Source organism: Artemia franciscana, unplaced genomic scaffold, assembly GCF_032884065.1.
Source record: "Artemia franciscana unplaced genomic scaffold, ASM3288406v1 PGA_scaffold_50, whole genome shotgun sequence".
Classification (NCBI taxonomy): domain Eukaryota; kingdom Metazoa; phylum Arthropoda; class Branchiopoda; order Anostraca; family Artemiidae; genus Artemia; species Artemia franciscana.
In genome coordinates, this window is record NW_027062691.1 from 112483 (window position 1) to 139846 (window position 27364).

Here is a 27364-nt window from a genome sequence, read left to right on the forward strand (position 1 = left end):
GAAAGTACATATATTAAACATGACCCACGAAAGGTACAAAAAGCTTATATATTATTATTATTTGAATTCTTGGGATTTCACAAGATCAAACTTAGGATCTGTTTTTTTGCATGCGAATCTCAAATAGTTGAAGACTTGCTAAATTCCCCGAGGCAGTTCTGCTCTGTGTCCTCCATTATTGATGTTGAGTTAGAAGGGCTATTTATTAACATTTGGAGGTGCTACTTGTTACTATGGATCCAGCATATTTTACTTATTGTGGCATCTAAGCCATTTCGAAAACTTCAAAAATAATTCATTTAGTATCAATTTTTATAGTTTCATCACATTACTGGTATTTGGATTTACTGATTTTCAGGCTTTTACGGTAGCATGCTTGGGTCTTTTGCCATTTTCAGCGACTATTAATCAATTTTTGCAGGGAGGAGGGGTACCAATCTTGGGAGGGGGGAATTTGCTTGCGCATCAGCCTTTATCTTGGGGGCGGGTAAATTTGCTTGCGCATCATGCTTTATCTTGGGATGGGGGGAGGAGATAAATTTGCTTGCGCATCAACCTTTATCTTGGGAGGGGGGGGAGGTAAATTGGCTTGCGCATCAACCTTTATCTTAGGAGGGTCGAAGTGAATAAGAAACATGTAATAAAGGTAGACCTGGGGCTATTGTTCAATTGATTCTTAAATCACTGTATACCCCTCCCATTCCCCCTGATGGTATATCATATAAAGTATTAATTCCTTCCGTTGGCGTATATGTAACTTTATGTGCTAACAAAAGGGATCTGAGAAAAGCGCATTTTCATTTAAGACATTTGAGTGGTTTTGCAATTCCTTGCTGTGTGTTGCATAGCTTGAGAAAGGCCCACTCCCTCGTCATTGAAGGGTTCATCTATCCATTCCCCCCTCCCATCTAGAAAAAAAGTACAGCCAACCCAAACTGCCCGAATTAAATTCCGCTTTATTGATTCAGTAACATAACCACACATCTAGCACCCCATTTACAAAGCAAACCCTTTATAATCACCAAAATTTATTTGACTAGAGAATTATCGTTTTTTATGTGTTGGAGCGGTTTTTTTTTGTGTTTTCTTTCTTTTTATTATTATTAATAGGCATACATCTGTACATGACGAAATATTAGCCTTGCGTACAGTCTCAAAACCCAACTTCAATTTTTGCTCAAATTCCCCTAAAAAAGTCCTCACCGTCCAGTAGTGACGTATGTAAAGCCACTTACAGCCTTGCTATAGTGGGTCAAAAATAGGCTATGCAATTTTAACTCAAAGAATAATAAGAAAAATCAAATATATTAAATTGGAGCATATTGGGGAAGAAGCCAAATTCTAAGGGTCACTAATCTTACCTGATCTCCTTCAAGTTGCACAGAGAGTATTCCAAGTTCTTTAAGAACTCCATCCCCAGTTTGGGCTAACTGTCGCAATCGAACCGCGGCTTCCTTCGGCAGTGTGAGTTTCACACGTACCGAATTCCACGGTTCTACTCCCAGGACCTTCAGTTTTTCTTTCCGATCCTCTGCTAAAAGTAAAACAAGAGCATCAAATAAATTCACTCTTTGATTATTGACTGAATTTTTATGCCTAAAAATACAGTACAGAAAAAATGTGTTTAAAAGAGGAGGTTTTAGCAAAACTTTGAAGTCACTAAGGCTAGGAATAAGTGAAGATGAACAGGTGACATTAGGTAACGAAAAGATTGATCAGGTTGGGAGCTTCAGTTACCTTGGTAGTATTATTAGTAAAGATGGTGGGAGCAGTAAAGATGTTAAAAGTAGAATAGCTAAGGCTCAGGGTGTTTTTTCACAGTTAAAAAAAGCTTGGAAGTATAGAAAGATAAGTCTGCAAACCAAGATTAGAATATTGGAAGCTACAGTGATGACAGTTGTCAAATATGGCTCTGAAGCATGAGCACTCCGAAAAGCAGATGAAAATTTACTAGATGTTTTCCAGAGAAATTGCCTTCGGATTGTTCTGGGTACCCGGCTGACTGACCGTATTTCAAACAGTAGGTTGTACGAAAAATGTGATTCAATCCCGCTTTCTAGGGCTATAATGAAAGAAAGGTTGAGATGGCTAGGCCACGTTCTACGGATGAAGGATGACAGATTACCGAAGAGTGTCCTTTTTGGCCAACCGTCTGGGGCTACATGGAAAGCAGGTCGTCCTTGTCTGGGTTGGGAGGATGTCATAAATAAAGATTTAAAGGAAATGGGAACTTCCTGGGAGGGTGTAAAGAGGGAGGCTTTAAATAGATTAGGTTGGAGGAGGAGCGTGGGTGGCTGTGTTGGCCTCAGGCGGCTTGGTGCTGCAGTGAGTTATTAGTAGTAGTAGTAGTAGTTGAAGACATTTCTGAGGGACAAAAGGATATTTTTAGGTCTATGTATACAATTTCAGGGCATCAAAATATGCTTTCGCCAAGATTTTCCTAAGGTCGAGTAATATTACCTAGAGAAGAGCATGGTCTGGTATTTCCTTGTCCCAGTGAGTAGGCGCACCTATAGACGTTGATGCGTGAGGAGAATTGAACATAACGGAGAATTTAAAGAGAAAGAAAAACGCGCACAAGAGGAGAAGAGAAAAGAGAAGGAAAACAAAATATATAAAACTTAAGATATTAAAAGTGTCAAATTTGAGATCCAACACTTCTCACATTAGTATTGATGTTTCAAAAAATACAACAAAAATACAAGATGTCGTATTTTTAAATGAGCATATTCATTTGTTGCGCCATAATAAAACAAAATTAAATTAGTAAACAAAATCCAAGAAATATAAGCATTTTTTGTACTTTATATCAAGACCGTATCCAGGGGGGGTTAGGGCCTTTGAGCCCCCACCCACAATATTTGTCCGACTCTTAAAAACATAATAAAGATATATAAAACACATTTTTCATGCTTTTTTGAGGTTCTTTGTATCCCCCCACCAAACAAAATTCTGTATACAGCCTTGATTTAAATACTGAAATGAAGATTAATTTCGGCGGTCGGATTTCACATTATCTGGTGAAGATACTAATTTGACAGTTAGGGCTAGGTTAGCATACAAAACTTAACTTTAAGCAAAAAAAGTAAAAAAAACACACCTATTGGGTTCTTTTGGAAAAAAGTATTCATTCATCTTTGACCCTATTGTCAATCAGAAGTTAAAAAAAAGTCAACATCCCTCAGGAACGAACTTGATTTTCCTAGTCTCTCAGTTTTTCAAACTTATTGAAATATATGCATATGCACGCGATTTTTTTTTTTTAATCAGAGTGAAAAAATGAGAGCAAAAAAAAGTAAATATTCTACCGAAAGCACCCACTCACCCCTCCCTCTGTACAAAAAAAGATAGAACGAAGGCTACGAAATCAAACAAGAGGACAAACGTAAATAATGAAGTTACCTTCCCAAGTTAACAGTAAAATGGTGACTGAATAAAAAACATTAATATTGGATGGAAAGTCATATCCGAGGTTTTTTTTTGTATGTGCTAATATGTTTCCGGCCTTTCAAGTGTCGGAATTTCAATTGGTTGTCAAATAATTTTTGTTTTCTTTTTTACGTATATCCTTTTATTTCATTTATTATTTTTTCCTACTTTTTATTGTTTTGCACTGAGAGAAAGTTTAGTGTGTGTCTTGTATTTTTCTATGTTTTGACTGGCAGTAAATTTCCACGTTTTTTTTTTTCAAATAAAAATGTTTTCTTTCTTTTTCATGCTTAGCCAGAGTGGTCTTTTTAGTCGTAATCAAATAATTCCTGTCCCAAGTTCCTCATGATTACCTTCTCTACATGATGAGACCATGGGAAAAATCACGCATGGGAGACACATCACTCTTTACCAAGTCACCACTGCTGCATTGACAATGATTTTCTGGGAAGTCCAAAGGAATTTCAGTTTCAATAAAAATCAATAATTTCAGTTTCAATTTCAAAAACTTCAGTTGGAATTAACAAAGCAATATTGCTATATAATCTTTGCTTACCAGAATTTACTGTCTTCTACAGAATATCAGCTTTATTTACTGAAAGAAACAGAAAAAGACTAACCTTTTATGATTACAGTAGACAGCTTGTTGAGGAACTTGCCGAACTTCTTTGAAAATGTTGGATCAGTTAAGTTCCCTTCACATGTAATGACTGCCTCCACTCTTTCAATGCCCATATCTGCAAAGTTATTCTAGTTATATCTTTGCATATCACCTGATAAACGTCTAGTCCTGTTAGTCACCAAAAATATATTATCTAAATCCAGGGGAGTCTCCTTAGGAACCTCAGCCTGAAAACTTTACGTGTCTTATTTAATATAAAAATTGGATATTTTTTATTCTACCCCCCCTTCCCCACACCTGGTAAAATATTCTCCTTTACATTCTAAAAGTTGAACATTTGCAAAACATATGCAAAGTCATAAATGTTGATGTCTACTCTTTAGCAGACATATCCACGTTAAAATGACTGTTTTCACAGTGAATCATTCGCAATACCATATTTTTCTTCTTCTTTTTCATTACACATCGTCATGTTTGTGCTGAGGATATCGACCCCCCCCCCTCGCCAAAAAATTAGAAATATATCGATGACTTCAATTTTCATTTATGGTATACATTAGTCTGGTCTCTGTAGGTAGCAAATTACTTAGTAATCTGATACTTTTTAGACTGAGAGATGCTGTAGATAAAGTTTTAAGAGAAGAACAGAGTGGTTGGGAAAAGGTAGAGGATGTGGCCAAATTTTCACTCTTAGATTAATAATTAAGAATTGCCTGAGTTGCCAAATACCTTTGGTCCTCAGTTTTATAGCTTATGAGCAAGCGTTCAATTCTATTTGACAGAGCAACTTTATCAAAAGTCTTATCCTTGTATTGTATACCAGGCAAATACATTAAAGTGATTAGTGATACGTACGAGAATAACACTGCTGTGGTTAAGGTAGGAAATGAGGTTAACAGCTGGTCTTGTATTAAATCAGGAGTTCAGCAAGGTTGTGTGCTATCCCCTTTTATATGGTTCATTTTGATGGACTTTGTCTTAATGAGCACAGAAAAGGCAATGGGAGGCCAGGGAATCAAACGGGGAGGGAAAACTCTCCTGGGCTTAGATTATGCTGATGATTCAATCATCCTAGATGAAAGTGTGAGCAAAATGAATTAACTTTTATAGAGGTTTTGCGAGTTCAGGGTGTTAGAATAGGTTTAAAACTTAATGTTAAGAATACTAAGTCACTAAGGCTAGGAATAAGTGATGATGAAAAGGTGACGTTGGGTAACGAAAAGAATGATCAGGTGGGCTGCTTCATTTACCTTGTTAGTATCATAGGCAGGGCAATAGCGCTGCCTAAGTAAAGAACGATGTTTGCACAATGTATTTTTTATTTTGGTCTTAAACCAGGGCACTTCGTATCGAAGGAGTTTCGTAGAAACTTCTAAAAGGGTTCATTTGATTGGAAATTGAAACGGGTAATGCCCTTTTTAATAGTCGAAAAGGATTGGAGGGCAACTTATCCCCTCCCGTGCCCCCCTTCCCCCAAACACATCAAATCAAAATTAGATAGCCATTTTGTTCAACGTAGTTAAAATATCCGAAAAGTATGTTTTTGAGGATGACGATCCCCTCCTCAGCCCTCAGGGCGAAGATTGTAAGTTATTCCCCAGGGGGCATATAAGGTTTTTATAGAAAGTGTTGTCATAGAAACTTCAAAAAGGGCTCATTCAATTGAAGGGCTAGTGCCCCTTTTGATAATCGAAAAACATGGAGGGCGAATGTCCCCCCACGCCCATCATTTCTCCAAACCCTTCCGATCAGAATTTTGATAGAGCCGATTCGTTCAACGTAGTTGAAAAGTCTCAAAATTATGTCTTTAAAGATGACAACCACCCCTCCCTACAGCCCTCAGGACAAGGGCTGAAAGTTACGCCATTGGAGCATATAAGGTTTTTATAGAAAGCATTGTCGTAGAAACTTCTAACAGGGCTCATTTGCTTGGAAAATAAGATGACTAGTGCTTTTTTATTGGTTGAAAGTGATCAGAGGGCAAATGCCCCCCAGCAACCAACATTTCCTAAAAAAAACATCCAATCAAAGTTTTTGGATTGCCATTTTGCTCAACATAGTTGAAAGTCCTATGATTATGTCTTTGAGGTTGACAAATCCCCCTAGCCCTCGGCAAGGGTTGTAAGTTATGCCACGGGCGCATAAAGTTTTTATGGAAAACGCGATCATATAAAGTTCGGAAGGGACTCGTTGGATTGGTAATCAGAAGCTCTAGTGCCCTTTTTAAGAGTCAAAGTAATCGGGGGGCAGCTACGCCACCCCCCCAAAACACATACATACATCATATTGTCCCGAAATGCACCTAAAAGAAATTTTTTGATAGCCATTTTATTAAAAATAATCAAAATATCATATAACAAGGCTCTTGGTGTGATACAAACCCCCAGCCCTCAGGGCAAGGGTTGTAAGTTATGCCCTGGGGGCACAAAAAGTTTTTTTTTATAGAAAACGCAGTCATATAAACTTCAGAAGGGACTCATTGGATTGGTAATCAGAAGCTCTAGTGCCCTTTTTAAGAGTCAAAGTGAGCGGAGGGCAGCTACTCCCCCTCCCCACACACACACATACATACGTCGTACTGTCCCGAAATGCATCTAATAGAAACGTTTAGATAGCCATTTTATTCAAAATAGTCGAAATATCCTATAACAAGGCTTTAGGTGTTGATTCAAACACCCAGAGCCTGGGGGAAAGGGTTGTAAGTTATATTCCGGGGGGCATTTAAGGTTTTCATGGAAGGGGCGGTTGTATATACTTTAAAGGAGGCTCATTTGGTTGAAAAATGAAAGTTCTAGTTCCCTTTGAAAGGTCAAAAATGATAGAAGGCATTTAGCCCCCCCCTCTATCCCCTAAAACCCCCCTTTTCACAAAGCACATTTGATTGAAATTATGATATAGCGATTTTGTACAAAATAGTACAAAGAAAAATATAATAATGTCTCTAGGATTGACACAACCCCCCAGCACCCTGGGGATAGGATTTTAAGTTATACCATGAGGGCATATTAAGTTTTATGGGATGGACAGTAGTACAAATTTCCGATGGGCCTCATTTGATTTGAAATTGGAAGTTATAGTGCCCGTTTTAAGAGTCAAAGTGATTTGACAGCAACCAACCGCCCCCCCTTAACGCTCACCATTTCCCTAAACACGTCCAATAAAATTTGGAGATAACAGTTTTGTTCATCGTAGTTGAAGGGTCCAGAAATTATGTTTGTGAGGAGACGCCCCCCCCCCTACAGCTCTCAGGACAAGGGTTGTAAGTTATACTCTGGGGGCATGTAAGATTCTTATAAAAATGATGGCCGTATATGCTTTGGAGGGGACTCATTCGATTGGTAATCAGAAGTTCTAGTGTCGTTTTTAAGAGTCAAAGTGATCAGAGCACAGGTACGATAGCCCCCCCCCCCCCCTACACACACACAAACACAACGTGTTTCCCGAGGAGCATCCAATAGACAAGTTGAGACACGTCTTTTATTCAAAATAGTCCAAAGGTCATAAAACAAGGCTTATGAGGTTGATACAAACCACCAGAGCCTATGGGTGAGGGTTGTAAGTTATGTCTCTGGGGCATTTAACGGTCTTATTGAAAGGATGATTGTATAGACTTTAGAGGTGGCTCATTTCGTTGAAACTAGAAGTTCTAGTTTCCTTTAAGAGTCAATAATGATGTAGGTCAAGTAGCCCCTCACCCAAACTACACCTCTGGGTCAAGAGCAAACCAAGAGCCCTGGGGCAAGAGCTTCGGGGGCACGTAAGGTTCTCATGGAATGGATGCTTTGAGACATCAATTTTTTCAGCATTGTTGATAAGCTCAGAGATTATGTGTTTGTGGATGCCAACCCTCCTCCCCTGAGGCCTCAGGGCAAAGACTGCAAGTTATGTAATTTGTTAATTGTTTACATATAGCACATGCTATTAACAAAAGGTACGCATGTTTGACTTCCACTATCCCAAGGCCTTTCAGGATATGTTGAAGGGAGTGTTGAAATAAATCATAACTTGTTATGTGTATATGGGTTGTTAAAAGGGTGTAAATCAGGAAGTACTTGGTATATTAAATTGGAATTTTCAGGAAATGATGAGAGAGATGATCAATTGACCAAAAAGGCAATATTTGCAATCAACTACTACTTACAGCTACTGCTGCTTCTACTGCAACCACAAGTAGTATTACCCCTAGCACTACTATCACTGAAACTAATACTTCTGTGCAGAGTACTACTAAGCCTGAGGTTATTGAAAAAACTATCTGAGGAAACGTTGAGAGGAAATTTGAACTAAATCAAAACATACTATGTGTATGCAGATGCATATCAGGAATATTTTTGGAATGGCTTATCATACCAAGAGGAACTTCAGGGGCGTAATGAGTGGGATATTCAGTTGACCAAAAGGCAAAATGTACCTGTTACTACTGTTATTAATACTGCTGCTAATACTATACTAGAAGTATGAAGGTAAAAATTTGACACAGTATTGGGGGGGGGGGATTTGAACTAAATTAAAACGCACTATGTGTATGCAGATGCATATCAGGAATATTTTTGGAATGGCTTATCATACAAAGAGGAAACTTCAGGGGCGTAATGAGTGGGATATTCAGTTGACCAAAAGGCAAAATGTACCTGTTACTACTGTTATTAATACTGCTGCTAATACTATACTAGAAGTATGAAGGTAAAAATTTGACACAGTATTGGGGGGGGGGATTTGAACTAAATTAAAACGCACTATGTGCATGCATATTTTCAAAAGGACGTATCTCAAGAATTGTTTTGGGTATTAAGTTAAATCTTTCGAATAATACTTAAAGGGGAAGATCGATTGACAAAGAGGTAATATATGCATGTCACTATTAACACTAATATCACTGCTACTTTTCCTTATGCTACTACTGCTACTAATCTACTTCAACGCCTACTTCAATTGCAACCACTTGTAAAGTTTAGAGTGTTAATGTGAAAAGGGCTTCAAAAGAGAGTCAAAAGCGCACATCAACAACATTTTTGGAACAGCTTAACGTGTCAAGGTGAAACTTCTGGGGCATCATGAAAGCAATGTTCAACTGAACAAAAGGCAATATGCACACGCTACTACTGCTAATAATAACGTTGTTATTACTACTCCTAGTACAACACTAGCACTACAACTACTTTTACTACCATTGAAACTACTGTGATAGTAGTACTATTAAGGCTAAGTCTATGAAGGTAAAATTTGAGAAAATTGATGGCAAATTCGAACTAACAAAAGAGACAAAGTGGATATTGATTGTCAAAATAGCACATCTTTGGTTTGTGTATTAAGTTGGAACTCTCAGAGAAAACTTACAGGGGAAGATCAATTGACCAAAAGGCAATATGTGCACAAATTGCCGTTATCATAGCAATGGCGAATTGTATTAGGTAGAGTAGTTATACTGCTGCTACGACTAGTATTGCAGCTATGCCTAAAGGTGTATAGGTGATATTATCAGAGAATATTTCTGAAAATTACTGTTGTACAGATGACAACCTGACATCTGTATGCAGGTTGTCAAAAAGCATTTCAGCAATATCTAAGGAACAGTTTCGTATGTGGGACTAAAACTTACAACACTTGTTGTAAGGGATGTTGAACTAACCAAAAGACAATATTTGAATCATAATACTACTGCTTCAAATCCTACAGCTACTATTACTGACACTGTTATTATTTTTATTGCTACTACTACTACCACTACTAAAGCTAAGACAACTACTATTACTCTACTCCTACTGTGACTATTATAACTACTGGTGCTACTAATACTACTAATAAATCTAAGGGTATTAAGGCGAAAATTTTGGAAAGTATTATAACTGCATTGAAATAAATCGAAACGCGAAACGCCCACATAGGTTGTCAAGAGGACGTATCAGCAATGCCTCAGGACCGGTTGATGGTGTTAAGTTAAAAATTTCAACATGTATTGAAGGGGATGTTGAAAAAAACAGACAAGTGCATGCTGCTATTAATGCTACCACTACTATTACAACTATTGCTACAATACAAGCTAAGGGTATTAAGGTGAAGCTTTCAAGTAGTTCTTTAATTTTTTAGAAAATTTTATTTTGTGGAAAATATTTTTTTAACTAATTATTAGTAAAGACAGTGGGAGCATTGAATATGTTAAAATTAGAAGAGCCAAGACTCAGTGTTTTTTTTTTTTTTTTTTTTTTTTTTTTTTTTTTTTTTTTTTTTTTTTTTTTTTTTTTTTTTTTTTTTTGCAATTGGAAGAAGTTTGGAAGATAAGTCTGCAAAGATTATAATATTAAAAGCTACAATGATGACAGTGGTCATGCTCTGAAGCAGGGCGCTCCAAAAAGCGGATGAAGATTTGCTAGATGTTTTCCAGAGAAATTGCCGACGTATTGTTCTGGGTACCTGGTTGTCTGACCGTATTTCAAACAGTAGGATGTACAAAAAATGTGGTACGATCCCACTTTCTAGGGTTATAATGAAAGGAAATTTAAGATAGCTCAAGCACATTGTGCAGAAGGAGGATGACAGATTGCCGAAGATTGCCTTTTTGTTCAACTGTCTAGCGCTAAACAGAAAGCAGGTCGTCCTCGTCTGGGATGGGGAGAGGTCATAAAGAAAGATTTAAAGGAAACGGGAACTTCCTGGGAGGGTGTAAAGAGCGAGGCTTTGAATAGATTGGAATGGAGGAGTGTGCGTAGCTGTGTTGGCCTTAGGCGACTTGGTGCTGTGGTGAGTTGTTAGTAGTAGTAGTAGTAATTGTTGTTAATAGTAGCATTAATATCATCTATAAACAAGAGAAAAAAGTTGTACTAGGTATAATTCCATCAGTACTGTGATATTAATTGAATTTTGTCAGACGAAAATCTTAACAAACATTGCACTAGAAATGCTCTTTCATAGATATGCCCCCAACACCATAACTTATATGCTTATACTTTCAAATTTGCATATAGGGGAATAAAAAAAGTGAGAAGGCTCTTTTTAAATTCAGTTCTTGAAGCTCACAAAACTAAATCAAGAGTAAGCTATACTTTTTTTTAGATTCAAAAAGTTTTAGAATACAAGATTTTATATTTTAGGGAAGAGGCTCCTTCACACTTTCAGCAGCCTCCCTCTCAGAAAAAAAGTAAACTCTGACCTCCTAATCTCCATAAAACAACTTTGATCGCTGTTCACAAGGGTCAAAACATGTGTCAAGAATCTTATTGTGACCCCCTCCCACCCTGTGTGGGAGTTGTTATAATTAATGCAGAGGACAATCTTTGCTTAGTAGTGTTCAATCTTTTGTAACTTTCATAATATATAAATTTTTTTTGTCTGGTCGAAGTTAATTCATATTATTGACCTAGTAAAGATATGTATGCCTACCATTTTTTACCCTGCCTCATTAAACAGACGGCAGTAAAATAGGGATTTGGCCCCTAAATTGTAAATTGAAAATCCCAGCGCCCTTTTTAGGGGAATGAAACCAATTTGATAGCAGTCTTCACCCACTAATTGCTCATAAATTCCAATAAATCCCCCCCCCCACAAAAATCAATCATAATCTCAAAATAGCAATTTCCGCCAGAAAGTTACAAAATAATACAAATGTCTCCATGGTAAAATTACCATACATCCCTAAGGGAAAGTGGCTGAAGATTTAGCAGAAAGCCCTTTAAAACAGACCTTTACTAGTTCCAGTAGATATCCCTATGTTTCCATGAAGTTGTACAAGGCCCTTGTCAGATCAGTGCTTGAATTTGGAATAAACATAGCATGACCAGGATACAGGGGTGACATACAGCTTCTGGAAGTGGGGCAAAGAAGAGCTACTAGGGCAGTAACAGAGATAAGAAAAAATCCCTATAATTAACGTTTGAAGGAGCTGAAATTGTCTACACAAGTTTACTGATGACAAAGAGCTGATACGCTGATACAAAGAGCTTCACAATACACCCCCCACTCCCAATTTATTAGTCAATTTCGTCGGTGCCTAAAATATTTGTGACAGGAGTGGACATTTAGAGAAGCTGTTCATGCCATCAGTTAAAACAACACTGACAGCAGTTTTCTCTTGCTGGGTAGTCCGCCACTGAAATAGTCTCTCAGATACAACAGTCTCAGCACCCAGTGATGAAGCTTTCAAGAAGTTACAAGATGTTGAATGGAATGGTGTTCCCTGGAAGGGGTACATCTAATGTCTAATCAACCACATCATCAAATATGGAGCAATTCACAAATCAAGAAGGATTTTAATTTGCTCTGAAGTGTGAATTAGAATTATTAAAGTAAGCTAATTTACAGATGTATTTTTATAGAAAGGTGGACATGTTACAACCTGTTAAAAACGTATTCATACAGAAGTGCTTAATCTGTGTAAATGGAGTGCATCAAGTGAGGCCCTTGAATCCAAACCATCTCCAGATACCTTAGCCCCCATGCCCAAAATCCCCCACATGTACATGATGTACCTCTTTCAAACCCCAGCCGTTTGAGAGCTATTCATAGTCCTAAAAAATTGTAGGCTATGTGAATTGTTAAGGTCAGAGTATCAGAGTCAAGGATGAAAATATATAGAGTGCATTTCACAATTGGTGCTTGATTTTCATCAAAGTGGGTACTGAAGGATTTCTTGGATAGTTGATAATAAAACACAGCCTAATTATACAGGAAGGAAATTGAGAATCAAAACACACTAAGGAAACATTTCATAAACAGTTTCAAGGTCATGTAAGGATTTTAAAGGTTGTCAATACAAATACAAAACTAATATTGTGGTACAAAGGAACAAAAACCTCAAACTTTGTTTAACAAAAAGTGTTCTTTTGACTGAGGCTAGCATTTAGATTTCCAAGGCTGCTGATTCCGAATCCGAGACTAATATGGCAATATAGAAGTCCAAAATCATTGCACAGCTATTCCTACCATGACTGCTGCTAACACATTTCCATAATTAACTAATGTTAACTGCTATTACTGCCAAAATTGCAATTACCAACATATAGAAAAACTAAATCAAAATGAACAAAAATCAAATAAAAAAATCCGTCTATCAGCGTTAATAAAGTAGCTTTGACAAATTAAAGAGTAATGTGCCTCCCATATTTTGTATGGCCACTTTGAGTTGGTGGGATAGTTGTAAGGACTATGAAGAGGTCCTGCCCTAGGAATGACAAATGGATGGATAATAGATAGATATATCTATTAACAAACGAATTAACATCATTTTTTATATAATCCTAATAAGGGGGGGGGGGGGGTTAATGCTAGATTTGCCTCTCACTCAATCAAGCCTTGGCTAATTGTAGAAAAAGCCAAGACAGATAGTCTGATTGAGTGAGTCAAATCTGGCATTAACCCCCCCCCCCCTACTAGGATTGCATAAAAATGATTTTAGCTCATTTGTTAATAGATATGTCTGTCTATTATCTGTCCATGTGTCATAATAAAAATAAATTGAGTATTTAATACAAATACAGAAGAGAGAATAATAAGGACTTTTTTCCCAAGACAGTGAACAAACAAAACATGTTTGAATATTTCGGCCCTATATCTAAGGGCTGTCTTCAGCAAAGAAAATAATAAACAATAACACACTTACAATAAAGTTCTTGGTTAAAAATCCATTTTTTAAAATAGCCTAGGCATCATTACTTCTTAACGAAAAGTTCAGCCAAGACTGTGCTGAACTTTTCGTTAAGAAGCAATGATTCAATCTCTCTTACTCCATTTACAGAGGAGGACCATCAGCATATGCCTACTATACTATATTACTATAGGCATCTATGCCTATAGTAATTAGTGTCAACTCATCCTAATATTACTGCTCCAACTAGAACTTTACCAACAATGGTTATTTGAACCATACCTACTCCTACTGTAGCTACTCCCATATGTATCCAAAGGAGATGTGGTACTTAAGGAGGGGTGGATCCAAGTTTAACTATAATTAGCTATCACTGGACTAATAATACTAATTTTATTCTGTTTGCTTAAGACAAGCAGAAACATCTAATAGTGAAGAAAATACACACAGAAAAACAGAAATCCCTGAGAACAATATGGCAAAAAAAAAAACACAAAAATAAGTTTGGTGTTGCTGCCTGTCAATTCCCAAATCAAACAGTTTGTGGCAACAAACTGTAAGGAGCAGCATGCCTCATGAGAGACCAAAAACTCTAAAAAAGAACAGAATTTTAATAACAACTAATAAATAAAAATCATCAAATTTTTATGCTGATTCAAAATATATAAAGTTCATTAACTTACATTAATTATTAAAGCTACCCATCAAAAATTCAAGTCTTGAGAAAATGTCCCAAGTTTCGAAAAAGGGGTGATACATCCCCAAAACATAAAGTGATCCTAGTGAAAATCACACCATCAAATTCAGCACACTAGAGAATCATGCATGTAGAGGTTTCAAGCTCTCATATACAAAAATGTAGAATTTTGCCTTTTTGCCAGAAGAAAGGTCATGGATGTTTGTTTTCGTTTTATTTTTTTAGGGGGTAATTCTATCAAACTAGTGATCCTAGAAGGTCGAGAGAGGCTCATTTGATCAAAAATCAGAAGTAATTATGCCCCTTTTCAGTAATCAGAAGATTGGAGGGCACCTAACCCCCCTTTCCCCCCTAGATAATCCAATCAAAATTTTGTGATAGCCACATTGTTCTGCATAGTTGAAAGGTTCAATAACAATGCCTTTGAAAATAACATGACCTCTCCCCTTCAAATCCCCTGGGAAAGAACTGTAAGTTATGAAATGTATGTGTTGTTTACATACAGTATTTGTTACTGGGAAGTGTAAAGACATTTTTTTTTTGGGGGGGGGGGATTTTCTGCTTGGGCAGATTTACTACAGTAAAAATTTTCCATGAAGAGGGGAGACCTTTCAAGGGGAAATTTGTCAGAATTCCTTTGCGAAATTCATTTTATTTGTCTTACTTCGTCTTTGCTGAGTAAACTTTACATGTGGAGATATTCCTAGGGTAATTTTCAGAAGGGTTGGGATTGTCTGGAGCAGTTTTCCATAGGAGGAAGGGAATTTTCCATAAAAAAAATCCATGGGGAATTTGTCTGCAGGTTCAACTTTCCATTACAGGTTGGGAACATTTTCCACAGAGAGAGAGAGGGGGGGGGTATCCTGAATGATTTGGAAAACAATCAAAATTAAAGTCTTTTTCAAATAAGAGTATGCCAGAGAGAATTTTTCAGGGGAAAGGGCAGCAAGCTACAAAATTTATCCATTGTTTATGAATAGTATTTGTAATTGGGTCAGCTAAAATTTTCCTGTGGGATTTTCAGCAGTGATGGAATTGTCCAAGAGGAATTTTCCAGGGGAGGGCATTTTCCATGGGAGGAAAGCAAAAATTATTCTGTATATGAGGGGGCTTGCCCTCTCCTCAATACCTCATTCTTTACATTAAAGTTAGACTTTGTCCCAATTCTTTAATGACAACTCCTGAGATGGAATAGCATTTTGATTAGAAAAAGAAGCTTTTTAAGTTATAAAACACTTTAGCATGATTAGCAAGGTATTGAGGAGGGGGAAACTGACCTAATAAATAGAATAATTTTAGCTGGTTTTAAGTTTTGATGCTTCTACTTGCTTTCAGTTAAAAACTTACTTTTTATCCAAATTCTGGCAAAACTAATATGATTTTTCATTTGTCTATTTGTAACTGTCAATTTGGTTTTAAAAACCTAGGGTATGATGAATATACATCAATTTATACTTCTGTATTAACTCCTGTCCAATGTCTGAAACATTTATTGGTTAAATAGATATTAGCTATTTATCTAGTTTGCATTAACTAGAGCCAGTACTTTTAGGGATGATATGACTTCTCAACAGCTTCACCTTTTTCAACTATAATAAAAATAGTTAATTAAAATTCAAATTAATAACAGTAAAAACAGAAATATTGAGCAACTACCCTCTTACATGACAAGCAGGGTAGCCATACTTTTGTTTTTCATGTAGGAGAATGGATCTTTAATGTTTAAGCTTTTCTTTTCTTGTTGGTTTCTTATTTTTATGTTTTATTATACAATATTTTGCTTGTTTGTTAATCAGTCACTTCAATCAGCACCATGCTGCTGTATAGAGCAGAAACATGACCAGCCACAAAATCTGTCCTCTACATCATTGATGTTGCTCAAACCATAAACCATCAAAGAATTGAGGGTCTTCACTGGACTAACTTAGTTACCAATCAGACACTCCTGTCACATACCTTACAAACTCCTTTCTTGATACTTCTAGCTCCATTGCTGGTATAAGTACCTCCTTTGTATGCCAAATGATGTCCCAGCACAGGTTGCCAACTCCCCTCCGAATTCTTGTATACACCCCTGGGCAAAACACTAAGTTTGCTTATTTTGTAGGCTAATGATTTGCTTCTGGGTTCCTTCTTCCTCTTTAAAGCTTTATTCTAGCCAATCAAGTCATTTGTGTTTTACAGAGCTCAACTATTTTCATTGGCCTATTTTCCCAGAATTTTGGAGACAAATGTTTAAATTACCTTAAATCACAGCTTAGAGTGAAATAAGGACTTTGATCCTGTTGAATCACTCCTTATGATGACAGTTGCATACATGGTTGATTAGATTCTGGTGCATCCCAGTCAAATCTCCACGGTTTGTCACTCCACTCAGCATCCAGGCGGCGTTTGAATACATCTGTTGATTCAGCAGAAACAGTGTTCTCCTTGAGGTTGTTCCAGAGGTTCACAATCTGGTTCGAGAAGAAGCTGCATCTTGCTCCAGTATTTGCATGAAGTTTGCAGATTTGTTTTGTGTGTCGTCGTATTATGTGGGAGGGGTCAATCTCCCGGAGCTCATTTTCTTGATTGGTAGAGAGGAGTTTGTGTGCCAGGATCATATCCCCACGTTTCCGCCTGTAGACTAAAGAGGGGAGGTTGAGTTCCCTCAGCCGTTCACTGTAGGGCTTGTTTTCCATACCGGCAATCAGCTTAGTGGCCCTTTGTTGGATTTGATCAGGCACTACCTTGTCCTTTTTGAATTGAGGGGTGGCCGATTCAAAAATCGGGTTGTAACCTGATGCATAAATGCAACAGATTAGCACAACAATGACAATTTAGGAAATATTACATATAATGAAACCATAAATTTATGAGAAATAGCCTTCAAATATGAGAACAAATGTTAAAATGTCTCAATAAAAAACACAATTTGACTGTAAACTATAAAACTTTATAAAGATAGGCATCTTTTCAACTAAGGACAAAAACAGCCATTTAATTTTTTTATTTGTTATTGAGGGTAATTAAAACAAGAAGAAGAAATCCAAAAGCATCCAACTACACCTGAGAGTGATTAAAATTTTGAATTGCTGAGTTTTCAGGAATTAATTTCATTATATATTAAATACTCAATTTATGTTTATTAGTTCTTTCAAGTCATCTCGATTATTATAGTGATTTTATAGCTGTTTTTGGTTTATGTTTTGAAAAACAAAAGCATAGTGTTCAAAATACATTTAGTTTTCGATAGAATGCAAATGATGAGACATGCTTTAGACTTTTATAATTAGGGAAGTGGCAAAAGTACAGTAGCCAAACTTGTGCTTGTAGTATTCTTTATTTGTTTTATGTTTGACTTGAACATTCAATAAAATTTCTACTTGCTCCAAGATTTATTTATTCATCTATATTAGAACATGTTCTGCCTTAGTCCTGCCCTAGGACTGGTGTATGGACAGATGATAAGATAGACTTATCTATCAACAAATGAACTGACATTTGCCTCTCAGTCACTTGGACTATCTGTCTTTGCTTTTCCTACAATTAGCCATTACTTGATGACCACAACTACTTGATTTTAATTCAGTATCAATGAACTCTGTTGAGGCCTTTAGCCTTGACCTTGTTTTGAATCCTAAAAAGAAGTTATACCAGATTTGGCTCTCACTCAATCAGACTATCTGTCTTGGCTTTTTCTACAATTAGTCATGGTTTGATGCCCATAACTACTTGATTTTAATTTAATCTTTATCTTTTTTATGATTTTTTATTATAATTTCTGTTTGTTTTTGGTTTCATTTATTCTTTAACAGTAATTTCTGGTCATTTTGAGTTTGAATTATTACAGGAATTTATTTCTGCTGGCCTTAAGTTTAAAATGGCTCTTTGCTTTTCTTCAAAAAACTTCTTTTGTTAAAGTGCTTCAAAGACGCAAAATTCCACCATCAGTAAGTAGCCTGGCTGACTTAACCTGCACAAAGAGCAGTGAACTCAAAATATATACTTTGACCAATCTGTTCCTGGAATCAAAAGAGCTAATGCAAGACATATAATCAAAACCAAGCTATTTCAAGACTAACAGCTAGCAAAACACCCACAACAGCTCAACACATCTCATATAAAGAGTTAAAAGGGAAAAGGCTGAATAATTTTGACTGACAAGCCCACTACACCTAACAGAATAAAAATATGACTAGCTTACTAATTCCACAATACCTATATATAGCAACTTAATTTTAACCAACTAGTTGACTAATTAAAACCCATGTGTAAAGGCTATATAAGAGTTTTATAGTCAACTAATAATTTTATAACACAGACTACATTGATTTTGATCAACCAGTTGGCTAACTTAAGACCCATGAAAACAACTGATAAAAGTAGAAAAAAATCAACTGAAATCTTAAACATGAAATTTGCAGTAAATGTTATAGAAGTACAAATGAACAATGATATTTTGGAGCTCAAACTCCATTTCCATTTTGTCCTTTATAGTTGACATCCTAAATAAGTCAACCTACAAAATTATATTTTTCAGTGGAGCTTTGATCTGTAAAAGATGAACACACTATTTAATACAAATTTTATGTTCTGTTACATTAAATTAATTGTTCCAGTTGTATATTTTCTTTGAGTCTTTAAATTGACATTTTGTCCTTTTTTTGCAAGTAGAACTAAGATATCAGAAGAAAAAAAGAAATACACTATGTCATTTCCTATTTATTTATTTTTTATGATAATCACTGCTGTTGTAATTGTGGCCCAGCCTGTTCTTTAATGGTCCCTGATTAGCCTTAGTATGTATACAAAGTTTGCTGACTCTGTTGTGTTTCTCTTTTCTCAAATTGACTTTGCTTAGCATTAAGAAACAATTACTGGTGAGAAATAAATGCACAAGCCTCTGAGATCATCAAACTAGGGGAGTTAAACTCAGTATTTATTATTTTTCTGTATATTATGAAGTAAGAATTGTTTTTGTAGCATGTTTCCTTCTCAATTATCAGTAATTGCCCCAATTCATGGTTCATACCCCTTGAATGGCCTGCTTTGTTCCTCTTACAGTCCAAATCCCTAGATAAGAAACTGTGAAAGTTCCAGTTCATATGTTCACTCTAGGTCACAACATTATTCATGAAGCTTTGTGCCAAGTTTTGTTCATGCTTTTGACAATTTTTAACTTGTGCATTTCATTGTTACTGGTTGACAAATTTTTCCCTGTAGTGACTATATATTCATTACTACAATATTTCTATTTTATAACTAATTGGTTAACTAAAACATGTCATGTTAAGGCCTTGCCAATAGGTGTATCTTGTTTACAATAATGATTTGATTTTGAATGTATTCTAAAGTGACACCTAATTCTGGTTACTGCATGACAAGAGTTCTGACAAGAAAAATAGCACCATCATATTACTAATTCTATGTGTCTTTTCAATATAATATTCATTACCCTGACAATAGACACCAGCCTCTCCCCTAAGGATCATAATATAAATAAATGAATAAGTAAATATATATATATATATATATATATATATATATATATATATATATATATATATATATATACTACTACTACTAATAACTCACTGCAGCACCAAGCCGCCAGAGGCCAACACAGCTACACATGCTCCTCCTCCAACCTAATCTATTCATGGCCTCCCTTTTTACACCCTCCCAGGAAGTTCCCATTTCCTTTAAATATATATATATATATATATATATATATATATATATATATATATATATATATATATATATAGTTCCAAATAATATATTTCTTTACTATCATGTTGTCATGTAGCCTATTGTTTGTTAAAAGGTTTGCAGAATTTTTAGCTTTTGAAAACTATGTTGTCAAGGCGATTTCAATGGAATTAATTCTCACCATAGGGTCCATTTAAGGAATTAAAATTGGACTTAGATATAAAAAAAAACCATCAACTGGTGTGTTCACCTTATCTGTATGTAAGTAATGGAATGTCTCTCAAGTGACCTTACAATCAAACTTAGGGTATATCAGCATGTTCTTTGAGATGATTTTCAATATTTTTGAAATATTAAGCCAAGGATATACTAGCATATATCTTGATTTTAACCCTGAAAAGTTGGAAACGTGTTTTTCAACTGAAAAACTTGCCTTGGCCTTCTTCAATATGTCTAGGAAGCTCTCTTAAGCATACTTGTTGGCTGCTAGTATCATATATTCAGCATTATGTTAGTATTACATATGCTTCATTTGTTAAAACGAAGCTTTAATGAATTTAACAATACTTGCAAGTCTATATAACACAATTCCAATACCACACATTTTTATTGTATACCCCTTTGGAGAGATTTTACTCAAACCAATAAAAAAATTAAACCACAATAATTCAAAATTGCCAAACACCTACTTTGCCTTCCCCAATGGACTTCAAACATATTGAACAGTGCAAGATCACTGAAGTTCAGAGCCACCAGAGGTACAATTTACTTTTATAGCAATTGGGTGATATATTAGTCAAATTAGTGATGTTTTATTAATTATACTGTTTGGTTTGTTTGTTGACTCTGTTGTTTTGTGATTTTCCTTTGGTTTTTATGGCACTTGGTATTAACCAAGTGACATATAGCAATCGCAAATTCTGTCGGTCTGTCTGTCGGTCCTGGTTTTGCTACTTTAGGCAATTCCAGGTAAGCTAGGACAATGAAATTTCGCATGCATATCAGGGACCGGACCAGATTAAATTAGAATTCTGAAAAATTAGAAAAAATGAGGTATTTTTAACTTACGAATGGGTGATCAGATCTCAATGAAATTTGATGTTTAGAAAGATATCGTGTCTTAGAGCTCTTATTTTAAATCCTGACTGGATCTGGTGACATTGGGGGGGGGGGGAAACCTAAAACCTGGAAAACACTAAGAGTGGAGGGATCAGGATGAAACATGGTGGGAAAAATAAACACAAGGCCTAGATAGATGATTGACATAAACGGAACGGATCCGCTCTCTTTGCGGTAGTTTTTATTTCCGAAAAATTAGAAAAATGAGGTATTTTTAACTTATGAACGGGTGATTGGATCTCAATGAAATTTGATATTTAGAAGGATATTGTGGCTCAGAGCTCTTATTTTAAACCCTACCGGATCTGGTGACATTGGGGGGGGGGGGGGAGTTGGGAAGGGGAAACCTAAAACTTGGAAAACACTTAGAGTGGAGGGATTGGGATGAAACTTGGTGGGAAAAATAATCACAAGTCCTAGATACATGAGTGACATAACCGGAACAGATCCGCTCTCTTTGGGGTAGTTGGGGGAGGGGTTAATTCTGAAAAATTAGAAAAAATGAGGTATTTTTAACTTACAAACGGGTGATCGGATCTCAATGAAATTTGATATTTAGAAGGATATCAGGTCTCAAAGCTCTTATTTTAAATCCTGACCAGATCTGGTGACATTGGGGGAAGTTTGGGATGGGATAACCTAAAATCATGGAAAACACTTAGATTGGAGGGATCAGGATGAAACTTGGTGGGAAAAATAAGCAGAAGTCTGACATACGTGATTTACATAATTGGAATGGATCCACTCTATTGGGAGGGGGGTTAATTCTGAAAAATAAGAAAAATGACGTATTTTTAACTTATGAAGGAGTGATCGGATCTTCATGAAACTTCATATTTAGAAGGACCTTGTATAAATCTCAACCAGATCAAGCATAATTGGGGGGGGGGGGCAGTTGGGGAGACCGGAAATCCTAGAAAATACTTAAAGGAGTGAGATCAGGATGAAACTGGATGGAAGAATAGAAACCTGTCTAAGATATGTGACTGATATAACTGGACCAGATCTGCTCTCTTTGGTGGAATTGGGGGGGGGGGGGGTAATTTTAAAAATTAAGGTATTTGTAACTTATGAAAGGGTGACCAGATCTTAATGAAATTTGATATTTAGAAGGATCTTGTGCTTTAAAGTTCTAATTTTAAATTTCGACCAGATCCTGTGACATTGGGGGGAGTTGGAGGGGGGAAACGGAATTCTTGGAAAACATGAAATTGGGGTATTTTATCTTATGAAGAGATGATCAGATCTTAATGAAATTTGATTTTTAGAAGGAATTCATGTCTCAGAGCTCTTACTTCAAATCCCGACCAGATCTTTTGACATTGGAGGGGAGTTGGAGGGGGAAATCTTGAAAAAACACTTCGAGTGGAGGAATTGGGATGAAGCTTGGTGGATAGAATAAACAAATGTCCTTGATACATGATTGACAGAATCGTACTGGATTCGCTCTCTTTAGGGGAGTTGGGGGGAGGGGTTCAGTGATTTGACGAGTTTGGTGCTACTGGACGTCCTAGGATGATGAAAATTGGTAGGCGTGTCAGGGAGCTGCACAATTTAACTTGATAAAGTCGTTTTCCCAGATTTGACCATCTGAAGGCTAAAGGGAGAGGAAAAAATCAGGTATTTATAACTTACAATTGGGTGATCGGATCTTAATGAATTTTGACATTTGGAAGGACATCATGACTCAGAGCTCTTATTTTAAATCCTGACCGACATTAAGCCTCTTATTTTCCTTTTAAATTAATCTATTGATTCATAGAATTTTGTTAGAGCTCATACCATATGATCTCTTGGCTCTTCTTGCCTTGTCATGATCTCTTGGCTCTTCTTGCCTTGTCACAAGTGCCATATACCTAAATTTAGGTAGAATTCCAGTTGATTGACTTTTGGCTATCTCAAAAAGGGGTTAGGTTAGGAAAATGAAACTTTCAGGGATGGGTCTAAAGTATGTCCCAGAAGGTATTCTGAAGTACCTATCTCCACTCCTTCTCCCTTGAGGGGGCCCTGAAATTCGCCTACATGACAGGCTGGCATGTACACAGGGGGTGGGCCTTCGGGCCCGCCCCCCTGAAATTTTGTGAAATGTTTAATTTCCCCATGGTTTCTTGGGATTTCTGGCAAAAATAGGACATTTATTAAGAATCTAGATACATGTGCAAAGTCTTTTTGGGGGGATTTTACAGCATGCAATTATCCAGTCAAGTCACTGCCCAACTATTAATCCATTTTCTGTCTAACTTTTTACCCTCTTTGAAGTAATTAGCAATTGTATTGTTATTTTTTTTGTAAAGAGAGTTTGCTTTCCACAGCAAAATAGAATTATCCTTGATATTACTGCATTTATCCCCCCTTTTCAGGATAAAGTACAGCTTTTAATGGATCAATTATGGAAACTATCGTTTTTCATTAAAATCTATGTTTTTGCAATAGAAGAACTACCCCCCACAGCACACATATTGCACTATTAACCCTAAAATTTCCCTTTCAGTGGGATATAATAGATTAATCACTGGTTCAAAATTGCTATGAACATAACCTGAGCCTAAAACATACTTTTGAGGCTTCAGTCTTCTTCCCCCCATCTGCTACAATACTACAAATTATAGTTAATCTGTATTTTCTGATCATGCTTTTTGCATTACTAAACAAAAAAGTGTTACTTTATATCTGCTGTTTCAAAGGCTTTGCCCTCCCCCTGAAAATAATTCCTGCTTACATGCCTGATGACAGGTCCATAATACCTATTGAAATTTTGACAAAACAACATTTTACCTTAATTTTCAGTTACCAGTTGCTTTTTCTCTGCCTTTAGCTCTGAAAATGCAATTCCTGTTATTTGAGTAGAATTCTGAGCCATATCAATGTTTTTTTTCAATATTTAGGAAATGTATTTGCATATCTTTAAAACCTCATAAATTGGGACTGAGCAAAGTTGTTAAGCTGAAAACAATTTTGTTGTACTTCATTCAAGCAGAAGATCTATTTTGCAAGGTTTCACTTTTATAACACACATATCTTTAAAGGACATCAAAGGTCTGGGCCCTCTAGAGGGAGAAGGAGTGGAGGTGGATACATCAAAATACCTTCCTGGGACATACTTCAGCCTTTAGACTTATCCCTGGAAGTTTCATTTTTCTAACCTAACCCCTTTCCAAGATCAACTAGAATTTTACCATAAATTTATTCATTCACAGGCTAGCCACTTAGTTAACTAAGAAATTTTGTTTTAAAGGGTTTAAAGACTTGAGAGTACTAAGTCTTTATTTACTTGCATCTGCTTATTTGTATCTGTTTTTCTTATATGGCTTTGCCACATATATAAATTTCTTATATGGCTTTACCACATATAGTAGAAGAGTAGAAAATCTTAATTTTCGTAATTAATTTAAATTTTAAGCAGAAGACTTGAGAGTAGAAATTCTTAATTTATTTGCTTATTTGTATGTTATTCTTATATTAATTGTAAGTGAAAAATCACTAATCAGGAATTTTATTTTAAAGGGTTTAAAGGCTTGAGAGGAGTAAGTCTTTATTTACTTGCATTTGCTTATTTGTATCTGTTTTTCTTATATGGCTTTGCCACATATACAAATTTCTTATATGGCTTTACCACATATAGTAGAAGAGTAGAAAATCTTAATTTTCTTAATTAATTTAAATTTTAAGTAGAAGACTTGAGAGTAAAAATTCTTAATTTATTTGCTTATTTGTATGTTATTCTTATATTAATTGTAAGAGAAAAATCACTAATCAGGATATAGGCCTAGGCTAAAAAGCAACTAGCCTAGGGTACAAGCCTAGAATTAGGGCTATCAAGAAGGAAACAATATAAAAAAAACAAGGTGAAATTCTAGTTTATATACTTTTTGCTAGCTTAGAAAGGGATGAGGTTAGGAAAATGAAACTTTCAGGGATGGATCTATAGACTGAAGTATCTTCCAGGAAGGTATTTTCAAGTACCTACTTCTACTCTTTCTCCCTCAGGAGGACAGTGACCTTTGATTACCTGTAATAATCCTTGTGTTATGAAGGTGAAACCTTGAAAAAAGATCTCCTGCTTAAATGAAATACAAGAAACTATTTTCAGCTTCATAACTGCTCAATCCTAATTTGTGAGTTTTCAAAAATCTGCAAATACATTTCCTAACTTTAGAAAAAAACCATTGATATGGCTTTAAATTCTACTCAAATAAAAGAGATTGCATTTTCAGAACAAAAATCAGAGAAAAAGAAACTGACAACTGAAACTTAGGATAAAATGCTGTTTTGGCAAAATTTCAATAAGAACAGACCTGTCAAGGGCAAATCTCTTAGACTTAGGAATCAGAAGAGGGTAAACATAGAAGATTGGCAATACCTTCCCAGTAGTTGGATTCATTACTAAATGTTTCATTTTTCTTAACCTAACCTATTTCTGAGATAGCAAAAAGTAGCTAAACTAGAATTCTAGTAAAAACAATTCTTAATTCATAATATGCAGAAACATTACAAGTTAACAAATTTTTAAAGCAATTTGGCCATACTTTACCCTTAATACCCTGTAATGTGCAAATATAAGTTAGAGTCCAAATGATATATATTTTCTATGTGTTACTCATCTATCTGTTTCAGCCAAAAAAAATGAATGAATGCTAATAAAATAAAAAATAAACAGAAAAATACATGGGAAATATGCAATTTGGGCTGTATATTTGCACATTAGGGGGTTTAGGGTATTATATAGTGGGGTAAAATTCTAGTTAATTGACTTCTTGCTATCTCAGATAGGCTTTAGGTCAGGAAAATGAAACTTTCAGGGATGAATCTACAGATTAAAGTATGTCCTGGGAAGGTATTTTGAAGCAACTAACTCTACTCCTTCTCCCTCAAGAGGGCCCTGACCTTTGATGACCTTTAAAAATATGTGTGTTATAAAAGTGAAACCTTGCAAAATAGATCTTCTGCTTAATTGAAGTACAACAAAACTTTTTTCAGCTTCATAACTTTGCTTAATTCTATTCTATAAGGTTTTAAAGATATGCAAATATATTTCCTAAATTTTGAAGAAGAAAAAACATTGATATGGCTCAAAATTCTACTCAAATAACAGGAATTGCATTTTCAGAACTAAAGGCAGAGAAAAAGCAACTAGTAACTGAAAATTAAGGTAAAATATTGTTTTGTCAAAATTTCAATAGGTATAGACCTGTCATGTAGGCAAATTTCAGGGCCCTCTAGAGGGAGGAGTGGAAGTGGGTACTTTAAAATACCTTCCCAGGACATACCTTAGCCTTTAGACCCATTCCTGAAAGTTTCATTTTCCTAACCTAAACCCTTTCTGAGATAGCAAGAAGTCAATTGACTAGAATTTTACCTATAGTGGAATTGCTTTCAGAATTTGTTGACAATTTTTCAATATATTATGGAACATGGATTCCTTTCTTCTCAACAGCTCTAATTCTAGGCTTATACCTAGCCTAGGCTTACAAATAAAATATTCAGATGAAAAACTTGAGGCCTATAAGTAAAAACATTTATATCAATGCAACTAGTATGAACTAATTCAAAGATAGTCCTCAGATAAGGTAGTGATAAATAAAAAAAAGGCTGCAATACAATCCTGAATCTATGTTCAAGGGAACAAGACATTCCAGTGTCAAATTACAGCTTGGGCTAGGCATGAGTAAAATCCATAACAATACATCGAAATACTTGCAGACGTTAAAATCCATATTATACTAAATGGTAAATATTACTTCCTTTGAAATTTCCAAGAATTCAAGATTTAGGACATTCAAACAAAGCTAATTTACTTGTCATTTTTTCCATTCTGACACACGCATCTAAAAAGATAATGACACAAGTTGGTAGGCCTACACTTTGGCTTTATAAAATTGTGTGTATTCTACCTCGCAAAAGGAGACAATCATGCAATTTATCTCAATTTTCATGAAATCCATTTAACAAAAACAACCAGCGCCATTTGCAACGTTTCTTTATTGCTGGTGTGGACACAAAATCAACATTGTTGCCAATTACAAGTTACGTACACTATGGTCATAAATATACCATTTAATATGTTTCACAAAGAAAGGCTGGAGTCAAGGTTTCTCTATGAAGAGCACGCCTTCCACTTAACAAACAAGATACACAGGCAAGAATGTTGCAGCCTTTTGAACCAGAATCATGGAATGACTTTCAATCTACGATTAGAGAATGAAACCGGGCCCATGGAGTATCCGTA

The 27364-nt window shown here is 35.7% G+C and overlaps 1 protein-coding gene across 8 annotated transcripts in view; it reads right to left on the minus strand.

Moving 5' to 3' along the window:
* LOC136041931 (uncharacterized) overlaps positions 1-27127 on the minus strand; it is a 66486-nt gene extending 39359 nt beyond the window's left edge. For 7 of the 8 annotated variants that reach the window (XM_065726726.1, XM_065726729.1, XM_065726731.1 and 4 more), the window contains exons 1-3: positions 27030-27127; positions 4050-4166; positions 1362-1534 (exon numbers count right to left, since the gene is read on the minus strand). In XM_065726726.1, coding sequence (XP_065582798.1) covers positions 1362-1534; positions 4050-4164 — 288 coding nt within the window. In that variant the 5' untranslated portion in view covers positions 4165-4166; positions 27030-27127. The remainder of the gene's footprint in view (positions 1-1361; positions 1535-4049; positions 4167-27029) is intronic. The other variant, XM_065726727.1, reaches the window with a different exon arrangement.
* Positions 27128-27364: the final 237 nt, after the last annotated feature.